The sequence below is a fragment of the Fulmarus glacialis genome, unplaced genomic scaffold, assembly GCF_000690835.1.
Source record: "Fulmarus glacialis isolate BGI_N327 unplaced genomic scaffold, ASM69083v1 scaffold16538, whole genome shotgun sequence".
Taxonomy (NCBI): domain Eukaryota; kingdom Metazoa; phylum Chordata; class Aves; order Procellariiformes; family Procellariidae; genus Fulmarus; species Fulmarus glacialis.
In genome coordinates, this window is record NW_009226477.1 from 1 (window position 1) to 10832 (window position 10832).

The 10832-nt window shown below is 35.3% G+C and overlaps 1 protein-coding gene across 3 annotated transcripts; it reads left to right on the forward strand.

Annotated features, from left to right (window-relative positions):
- Positions 1 to 1265: 1265 nt before the first annotated feature.
- On the forward strand, positions 1266 to 7768 carry GNPDA2 (glucosamine-6-phosphate deaminase 2). 3 transcript variants are annotated; one of them, XM_009582819.1, is made up of 6 exons: positions 1266 to 1470; positions 1774 to 1871; positions 2300 to 2482; positions 2813 to 2997; positions 3093 to 3267; positions 6724 to 7768. In XM_009582819.1, the coding sequence occupies exons 1-6, from the start codon at positions 1343 to 1345 to the stop codon at positions 6780 to 6782; spliced, it is 828 nt and encodes a 275-aa protein (XP_009581114.1). In that variant the 5' UTR covers positions 1266 to 1342; the 3' UTR covers positions 6783 to 7768. The 3 variants fall into 3 exon arrangements, with proteins under 3 accessions (XP_009581114.1, XP_009581116.1, XP_009581115.1); XM_009582821.1 differs by having other exon boundaries at positions 1343 to 1375; positions 1770 to 1871; XM_009582820.1 differs by lacking the exon at positions 1774 to 1871 and having other exon boundaries at positions 1343 to 1466.
- Positions 7769 to 10832: the final 3064 nt, after the last annotated feature.

Below are 10832 nucleotides of genomic sequence, written 5' to 3' on the forward strand. Positions count from 1 at the left end.
TCTCTTGGAGAGCGTCACCATGTTCTCTGGGTAGATTCGGTAAAGCTTTACGAGGCTGCCCGAAAGCCGCGGGGTCTCCTGCTGCTGGCCTGCTTTTCTGTCCTCCTCGAGGAAACGGGAGTGTTAACCTTTCCGGTACCTGTGACATAGCGTTTCCTCTGCAACGGTGAGTTTGACCTGTCACGGTTTTACCGTCTGGGGAGAGGAAGCAGCACAGTCGGCAAAAGGTGGTGTTCGTTTCCTTCCTCCTTTAGTGGGACGGACAGCTGTTACCCTGCTAACCACTGTTGTAGTTTAATTCCGGTTTCTTCTAGAACTGGCCTCTCGTTTTGGGTCAACTAAGAGTAGTGCGTGCACTTAGTTGGCCTTAGGCTTCTGACAGCTGTGGTGTTTTCTGGCTAACGGCAAGCACAGTCAGACCTGGGAAGAGAAGAGTAATACGTTGCAGACTAGCTAAAGAACCTCAGTCTTTCTGATAATTACCTGCCTCTGTAAAGCAGAAACTCATGGAGAAATGAGTTTTACTTAAATGCAAGAGATGCTCATGTACTTTTAACAGCCAAGCTTGTTTTCTATATATTCATCTTAATGGTTGATACAGTTGTACTCAAAATCAGAGCCTATAAAGAATGAGTGACTGACTTCTGTTTAAAGTTATGTTGAAAAGAAAAAATGTGACCTCATAGGTATTTTTTCCTGTGAATCGTAAAGATTTCAAATATCTCTAATGCTTTAACATTTTTTTGCAGATTAATAAGCTTACTGAAGCATTGTTATGGAGCTAGAATGGGAGTGAAATGAGTTTTAATTGTCTACTTCCAATTACCTATCTTGAAGATAGAAGTGTGGGGTTATTCTGGGCCTTGATTTTGAAATTTTAGGCATTCAGCTGGTCGTAAGAAGAAGGAGTTAATCTCGATGTTTGTTTACTTACTTGTTTGCTTTTATTTCAAGCACAGTATTTCCTCTTTTCTAACAGTAACGACTAATTAAAAGATTGAAGTTCAAAATGCTTGTTCTCATTTTGTTTTAGCTTTTTCCTACAAGTTACTTTAAATCAGTCTGTGAATTTTAATAAATATTTTTATTGTAATCTATCACTTGGATTCAGTAGCTTTTCTTTTGCTTGTCCAACAGTCTAGCTTGAACTAGGACTGCCAGAGTACAATATGCTTAAGCAAGTACTTTATTTAGCACTATACATCATGAGTATAAAAGGTCATTTTTTATCTTTTCTGTAATCTAAGAGTTTTACAACTATTCATATGGTGCTTACTTTGAAAACTTTGACATTTTCTCCAGGTTTAAGTTTATTTTATCACACAAGTTCCTCACGGCCATAATGAGGCTAGTAATTCTTGAAGATTATGATCAGGCTAGTGAATGGGCAGCAAAATACATCTGTAATCGTATTATCCAATTCAAGCCAAGTCAAGGAAGATATTTCACGCTTGGTCTACCAACAGGCAAGTTTTATTCAAAGCCTAAGTGAATGACTAAACCTAGAACTATGTTTGTATCATTGCTAGCAGATACAGTATTTAAAAGAACACAAATATCTTTTTGGTAATACTCCAACGTATTTCTATTTAAATATTGATTTGATTTGTGTGAAAAGTTGTGATAAAGTTTGAGAAGCTGAGAAACACTAAATAAGAGATTTCTTTTATGTTGAAAAGCATTGTAGCAAACTCTGACTATGAAGAGATTTAAATACACTGAAAACGTTGTGCAGATACATAGAACAGTAGAAAAACTTTATTTAACAGGGAGTACACCTTTGGGATGCTACAAAAAGCTGATAGAATATCACAGGAATGGTGATCTCTCTTTCAAATATGTAAAGACTTTCAACATGGATGAATATGTAGGTAAGATGTATTAATTGTTTGAGAACACACTATACTGATAGTTTTTTTTCCTTTATTAAAACTGTTAAATACTTGACAAAGCACAAGATCAGTCTAGTATGTTTGTACTTCTAAGTTATGTATATGGGGTCATCTTAAGCATTTTTCTCTATTCCTTTATCCACAAAAATGCAAATAATAAACTAGTCCAGGTGGATCCTGGGCTAAATTCAGTGCTTATAAATTACTTTACAATACTTCTGTAGAAAGTATAAACCATTTACCTTGTGCATGCCAACAGGAAATCTTTCTTCTCAGTATAATTTCAAATACTGCTTTATTTGACTTCTTTCTTAGGTTTGTCTTGCATGCCCTACATTGGTTATACAGGCTAGAATTAAGGCTGGTTAAATCTTGTAATATGTTAATTTCACTCTAAATGATTTCAGGGCTTCCCAGAAATCATCCAGAGAGCTATCACTCCTATATGTGGAATAACTTCTTTAAACATATTGACATAGATCCAAATAATGCTCATATCCTTGATGGGAATGCTCCAGACTTACAGGCGGAATGTGATGCATTTGAAAAGAAAATTGAAGAAGCAGGGGGGATTGATCTGTTTGTTGGAGGTATGAGGAAATGCTCTATGGTTAGCTATGATTCCAACAAATACACTGACTCTTTAATCATTATTTTCATAACTTAGCTAAACCCACTTTTTTCAATTATGGCGTAAGAAAGTTCTGACTAACAAAGAATCAGTATGAATACTAAAACAGAATGGTTGGTGTCCAAGTTTCTAATAACTTAATTTCAAGTAAGTTTTGAATGCTTTTTCTTGAAAACGGGGAACCAAAAAGAAAGAATGAGTCCTAAAACTTTTTTATTCATTTACAATGTTTGAGGGTATTTGTTGACTCACAGGTCTGGAATGATTTACTTTTTTTAACTTTGAAAAGGCATTGGTCCAGATGGCCACATTGCATTCAATGAACCCGGATCAAGTTTGTCTTCAAGAACAAGATTAAAGACTTTAGCAATGGACACCATTTTGGCAAATGCTAAATACTTTGATGGAGACTTATCTAAAGTACCAACTATGGCGCTAACAGTTGGTGTGGGTACAGTGATGGATGCTAGAGAAGTAAGAACTCCTTTAGTTCTAGTTGCATGTGTCTGTTTTCGAGACTAATTGGTATTGATACTGGGATTGAAAGTAAAGAGACTTTTGTTTTGCAGGTGATGATTCTTATAACAGGTGCACATAAGGCTTTTGCATTGTACAAAGCAATTGAAGAAGGAGTCAATCATATGTGGACAGTTTCTGCTTTCCAGCAACACCCTCGTACTATCTTTGTGTGTGATGAAGATGCTACTTTAGAACTAAGAGTTAAAACTGTGAAGTACTTTAAAGGTGAGCACTGAATCAGAGGTTACACGTATTTAAAAAAAACAGATTTTAAATTATATAGATTTAAGTCTGAGCCTTCCAACACTTTACAGTAGCTAATGTATGACGTTATATATTCAAAATACTAAATGTTAACTTATTTCTTGTGAATGGAGAAGTGCTAAGAGGCATAACTTGTGTTCCTTACATTCCTGACAAATCTACTTTGGAGAAATATTTCCTTTGCTTCCAATTTGAAATGATAGTTTAGTAATCTTCAACTGTATGTAAAACAGCAGCAGTCTGGTGTTCCAGAATACTGGTCTTAAATGTACTGGAAAGTTTCACTTAAAGAAAACTTGATACACTTATTAATCGTGATATATTTTCATGCTGCTTTTGCTATGTGCTGTAATGTGCTGTCTAGTAAACTTGAAATGTGCGATACAGACTTTGAAGCCACCTGAGGACATTTTTCATACAGTGCAATTAGCATAACAGTCTATACTGACTCTTAATACATTGCAGCCTTTTACTGTGCTTTTCATATTTGTCGTAGGTGTATTGAGGCAAGCTTAAAGTTGGGATTTTTAATAGTCATTGAAAGTTCCTAGATGTGAATGCTTTTTCACTGAGACTGTAGACACTGAGAAAAGTAGTTTTCTCCTAACTATATTAGCACAGCAAATGCAATCGTGTAAATCACTCCTCTTTCTCACTAGTATGGTTACTTGTAGTAGTTGAGGCATCTGAAATCAAGATTGCGATTTATGAAATTATTTTTTAGAGCACTGTATCACCAGTGTCCATATATGTACTAGACTGCAATTCTGGCATTAATGTGATTTTTATCCTGGTATCATTTGTGGCAAACTTGTTAATTTTTTGGTTTTTTCAGTATGCTGTTCTTTGCTATGTATTATGTGTGTGTGTTAGTCTTTACCTGTATCACACTGCTAGATAGTACGTACTGTTGTTTTCAAAGACAATTTCTTTAACTGCTTGGATAAATTTTAGACGTTATCCTGTATTTCATATAAACAAAAGCTTTACTTAGGAGAGATATAAACCTACTGTAGAATTACTAGGTATGAATGACACTGAACATTGCTTTAAAAAATCAAGGGCTACAGTATATGAATGTGTGCTACTGTGTCACACTGTATTTAATTACCCTGTAATACAGAGCAATAGAATTCTTAAAAAGATTGTTTACTTTAAACTTGCTTAATTTTACCTATTCTCAAATCAGATGGAGGAGAAATCAATGTGGGTCAAACTTGGAATTACTTCTGAATCTTGATCTTCAGGTTAGACTTCCTAGGAAGCTAGGTAGTTCTTAATGACTGCTAATTATGGCAGCTATTTACTGCGATTTTTCACCATTTAAAAAAATCTCAAGGTACTATATGAAACTTCAAATCTTTTTGATAATCAAGTACCACACTGGCTGGTAACTAGAATAACTCTTAGTCCCCTTCACTTTTTTCTAACTTTCTGAAAACCTATTAGAAGCTAAAATTGTCAAGTGTACTTAAATGTTCTTACTGGAAAAGGGAAAGGTAACTAACTTGCAGAATGAAGCAGGAAATGAATTTTGAATTTACTAATTAGTCTGCAGATAAGTTAATTCAGCATAGTTTTTCCATACTTGTGCATACTGTTCTTAAAACTGTATGCAGAAATCTGTTTATTCAACGCATACTTGAATATACAGCGAGATTTTTCCTTTGAAGTAATTGTTTTGGCATCTATCAAGTAAGGACTCTGCATATCTTTAAAAAAAAAAAAAGCTTTTGTTTCTAACTTTTTCCTGAAACAATTTCACAGGATTTAAATATCCTTCATGAAATATGGCAGAGGCAATACTTGGTAAGCATTTTTCATGCCTCTAGGAAGTGGGTAATTATCTCCTTTTCATTTCCCTTTTTTAGAAGAGAAAAACACTGGTAGGAAGTGGAATGCTTTAAAGTTCAAAACATGGTTCTAGTTTGAGTAGTGTGTGCAGCTGTTACTCTTTCAGTATACATGGCTTTTGTATCAATTGCATACTTTGTATTTTCTCACTTACTGTTAAACTCCTGAAAAATATTACTGACTTTATCTTTCCCATGTACATCAATCCAATAGTTATCCTTCATGAAATCTAAGAGACTTTTTTCTTTAGTTATGTTGCCTTCTAGGGATGTGGGGTTTTTTTGCACAAATATCTGAACCTAAGTCATTACCTCTAGAGACAAAATGAGCTGGATTCTTGAGTCAGTTATAGGTGTGTTGGCTGTTTATTATGGCTGAATGTGTCACTAATTGGAGAAGGAAATAGTAACATCTGCATTTTGTATTAAATAATCACACACTGATTAGAAATAGATGCTGCATAAAATGCCTTTTGTTGTGGTCACCTACAGCAATGACCTCAGATTGTATAGTTATTCAAATTTCATGTTGCTGCAGTGATATTAAGTTTGCCACCAGATGTATCATGTAGCAAAGGTATTTGAATATTCCTTGCCATAGATTGTCACTAGAATGTGCACCACTGTCCGACTTCTTTAACAGTTTTTAAGAAAAATTCTCTACTTTTAATGCTGCATATTATATTTGTAATTTTAGAAGTTAGTCTTTAGTTTGGTGCTAAAATGGACTTTCACTTTGCAGATTGTGAACACTGATCAGTTACTGTTATTAGTCCTTAAGGTGAAATGAGGTTAAAAACATACCAGTGGCTGAATGTCACACATACCTAGATGTAGGTAACATTTTTACTAAGTTGTAACAAAATAAAGCAAGCAGCACCTTTTTTTTTATTGCTGTTTTCAGCACTTTCCAAAATTAAAGTTTCTGAATAGGAAAAAAAAAAAAGTACTCCCTTAATCACAGCTGTGGATGAGTTGTATATGACCAAAAAAAGCCCAGCTAGAATAGATAACAGTTAAACTACTGAAGTTCTGAATCTGCATTAACAGTCTGGATGCTTTTAGTTTGGTTTTGCCTGTCTAGGACCACCAGTACACTATGAATTACAAAGACAGCAATACCACAATGCTAGAACATTGCAATTCAAGCTATAAGTAAAAGTATCAGTATGTGTACATCTGATTTGTATGACAAATTGTGGTATAAGGGAATTTCATGTTGCTGTTACACAGTTTTTAATACAAAGGAAAGATGGGTGGATCTTATGTATACAACTCATTTGGAAGTATTCCAGATACACTTTTTGATGGGTCTATTATCAGAGAGTTGTCTCATCCATGCTCACTTTATATTGAAGATGTCAATAGTATTCAAGTGATACAGGAATATATATGCTGTCTTTAACTTCTGATTTTAAACTACTTCAAATAGCCATTGTTATTCTCTTCAGTGAACTATTTAAAATGTATACTTTGAAGCAAACTCCAAATACAAATGTGGATAGAAAGATGTGTTAAAAAGTATAACTAATGTAAAGCTGGCATTGTTGCTTTCCCCCCCAAGGTTTAATGCATGTGCACAATAAGCTTGTGGACCCACTGTACAGTATGAAAGAAAACTGAAAGAAGAATTGAAGAGGAACTCCATGTGGGTCAACAGCAACAGTTTTAGGTAGCAGATGAGTTCACTGCTATGCAATATGCTGAAAACTGTTTCAAATGGGGAATCCTAGGTACTGTATTTTTTAAGAGGTCCAATATCTGTACATTCACATTCCATCTCTGTTTGCTGTGGTTGTGCATTTTGCTTTAACATTTGGAGCTCTGTTGTTGGGTGGTACATAACTAAATGGAACAGAAAAAACCTACGGGAGACTGCATGTTATGTAGGGGGGAAAAGCAGAGCACTTACTCTAGCACAGCAATATGTAATGCATCTGCCTTGTGTTAGAGAAAATGGTATTTTATTTCCAGGAATTTGTAATTTTTGGCTTGATTAGTATAACTACATTTTGCATTTGTGTCTCTAGGCAGAATGATTTTGGCCTTTGTCAATACTATGGACTTGTAATAGTTGTACAATTTCTACTATGACATGTTCTGTTTACATATATCTAATGTACACTGAGCTTTTGCACTTGGTTGCCTTAAATTTATCTTAAGCAGTTTTTGGGCATCTCAAGTCCTGCTGTACAATTCAGGCAAATAAAAATACAAAAACAGTGCCTAAAATGCACCAAATTAGTGAAAGTTGTAACTTACTCCACAGATAAAAATATTAAACTTCTGCCACAGCACTTTTTCCTCTCATGTATTTCAAATTACTTTAGGATTTTTATATTTTTGGTAATTGAGCTTTATACATAAGGAAAAATCTAAGTGTTCCTTTCTGGAGGTACCTGTTTAATTGTACCATTGATTGTACTATTAAATGCCTGAAAAGAGTTTAATTTACAGGAATATAATGTCTGCAAGTTTAGTACATGATCATTTAAAGTCAACTGTTAATCACTTTGCAATAGTTACCTCTCATTGTATCATTATAAATATTGAGCTTTTATGAGGAATGTTATTTCCTACTTTGAATATAAGTAAAACTTAAATATAAATCTGTAATTTCAAAATTGTTTTGTTTCTAATATAAATTCTGACATGAATAAATACTTGAGGGTTTCATGGAGATGTTAGGAATTTTGTGCCTTTTCCACCTAAGGAGGAAGTTAACAGTTTATTGATTTAGACTTTTTTTGGGGGGGTGAGGGGGGAAGCATGCCCTTGTGTAAATTCTCACTGGGAGAAAGTGCAACAAAGCATAACTTTTTTCACCTAGATAGATAGGCAGGTAGCCTTTATTATAAACCACATTAATCCTGTTTTACAGTTGAGAGTTGAGAATACTGGCCCAATATTCCTGCACTAACAGGAATTTGGCCTAAATCCCTGGGATGGAATAACCACAGAGCCCAGGCTGTGCACCTGGGAAGCAGCCTTGCTGAAAGGGGCCTAGTGGACAGCAGGCTGAACATGAGTCAGCAGTGTGCAGCAACAAAGGCAAATCAGATCCAGGACTGCAGCCACAGGCATTACTAGCAGAGATGTGATTATCCCAGTCGGTTCTGGTCCCTAGAAGAAAGATATGGACAGACTGGAGAAGATCCAAAGGAGGGCTGCAAAGATGATCAAAGAGCTGGAGAACCTGTTGTATGAGGAGTTAGGTCTTTTCTCCCTGGAGAAGGTTCAGGGGGACCTCATCACAGTATTCCAGTATTTAAGGGGTGACTACAAAGAGGACAGAGGCTCTCTTTCACAGGGAGCCACATGGAGAAAGCAAGGGGCAACAGGTTTCACTGCAACATAAGAAATACTTTTTTTATAATAAGAACAATCATTCATAGACCTCCCCAGGGATGTGGTAGAGTCCCTACTGCTGGAGGTTTTCAAGCTGCAATTGTACAGGGTGCTAGATAATCTCATCTAGGCTCATCTTTCCCATAAAGGGTGGACCAGATGGTCTTTCAAGGTTCCTTCAAACCTGGACCATTATATGATTCTATGAAATTACAAAAGCATGGAAGAGTTTTGTCTCAAGCAGTGTAGGAAGCCAGGCCTAGTGTTTCAGTTCTTAACAGTAGATTTAAAACAGGCCTTCAGGTTTAAGACTCAACTTTTGCACTTGCATTTTTGAAGCATAATGCAACATTGGGGGGAAAAAGTTTAAAAGACTCTGCTTCAGGAGAATGCTGTTATATAGCATATGACCCACAAAATGCATTGTTAGCTGTAAAGACTAAGAATGGCAAGCCTAAGTAAAGACTTTGCTTTATAAAATAAACACCTGTATTATAAAAAGTGTCAGACTAAAAATAATCTTGAATTTAGGTTACTATTAAAGGAATTCAAGCATGTTTTTATTGTAATGATCATGATCCATCTTGTGGCAAAATTGGGAATTTTGTTGAGGAAACAATAGAATTTAGGTTCAAGCATGAGTAGAAATCCATAGCTTTTATATCCATCTGCTTCTAAAAGCTTTTCTTCCTTGCAACTCCTTAATTTTGTTCTTTATTTCACAGCATCTTTCAGTCTTCTGCCTCTCTTGCCAACCTCACCAACTAAAGCTCTTTCTTGTGTTCTCTCAAGACATGTGAGACCATTCATAACCATCAGAACTTCTGTGAAACACGGGCCAGTTTAAATACAAGTACCCGCACTTGTCTGAGTGGGGCTAAGACTGTTTCTGCCTCTCTTCATGAATAGTCTTCAGTTGTTCTCCAATTAGCTTCTATTGTTAAACTTTTTTCTAAGTTATGCATTCTACTGTAGAATTCTATTCTAGGCCCTGTAAATTAATGACTTTTTTTTTTAATACTACTACTGTTTCTGTCATTTCAGTCCTTAAGGTATTTCATAAGACACTAATTGGAAGTACCAATTATTCAATGACAGTACCTTCCAAACTTGTCAACTACTAAAAATAAGTCAACCCTGTAAGTTAGTTACATTAAGCTTTACCTGTTACCCTGCAGTCCATTGTTAAAATCTAAATGGCAAAGCAAGCATTTTCAAGTCTAGTAAGTCTTAAGTTATGGATTCTTGGGTAAATGAGTAAATTCTAACTTAGCCTGGCACATCTACTTTAGCATTTTATTCTCCTTTTTCTCAGTAAGATTTTAAAGTATGTTTCAAGGCGGGGGAGTGGGGTAGAGGGAGAGGGAAAAAAAAAAAAAAGAAAAAGTATGTGGCTAGATAGGATCAGGTCATTTTGTGTTAAAAACTAATACTTCATCTACTGTTCATTTGAAGTCCTTGGTCTCAAAACTGACATCATATACAAGTCCTCTCAGAATTGGACTACAAATTTATATTTTTGCTGCTTCAGATGACTGTAATAAGGTTAAAAGACCGAGTTCTTCTAGTCCCATTCCCAAGGCAGCTTTATCCATATATGTAAGTTTCATTTATTTAGGTAACATATATTTGATGTGTCATACTCAGCAACTTTACAAAAGATTTACTACTTGGATAATCTCTAGCTTACCTTTAGCTTCTGCCTTATTCCTCAGTACAGAGCAAGTACTTTCTCTCTTTTAGGTCTATTTAAAGGGAAAAAAAATATTAAAAATTTTGCGTTAGTTCCTTTGCTTTTAGCACATATTACTATACCTGAACTTTCTTAAAGATATCTCTGTACTTTCTCAAATGCTGTCTTTTAAGATAGCAAGGGAGAAATAATAATTATGTTAATGATAGAGAGCCTTTGTCCACAGCATCTTTCCTATCTTCAGGATCAGTAGTAGTAGCAGCAGCTTAGGTACCTTTATGAGAGGTATGGGATACCTCGTTCACATCCAGATCTTTGGTTTTTCAATATAGCTGAAACAGCTTCAAATAAAAAATAAACAACAACAAAACCAACCAACCCACAAACCACTGAAGTATGAAAATTCTCTTCCTCCTTTTTCTGTAGACTCTGAGAGTAATATAGGTTGAAAGGGACCTCTGAAGGTGTCCAGTTCAATTCCATCCCTCCAAGGATGTTCCCAATTCATCCTTGTACTCAGGTTGAAATAAAAGAACTAGCTTATGCTTAATCAATCTCATATTGTAGTTACAAGCCTAAATTTAAGAGCAGCCTTTCCTAGTGATTGAGTACTTTAGAAGGTATTACCAGCA

Bases quoted from the DNA above. Each gene is read 5' to 3' on its own strand.
- GNPDA2 (XM_009582819.1), top strand. From the start codon at position 1,343: ATGAGGCTAGTAATTCTTGAAGATTATGATCAGGCTAGTGAATGGGCA. The intron at 1,872-2,299 runs GTAAGATGTATT...AAATGATTTCAG, and splicing joins CAACATGGATGAATATGTAG to GGCTTCCCAGAAATCATCCA. The intron at 2,483-2,812 runs GTATGAGGAAAT...AACTTTGAAAAG, and splicing joins GATTGATCTGTTTGTTGGAG to GCATTGGTCCAGATGGCCAC.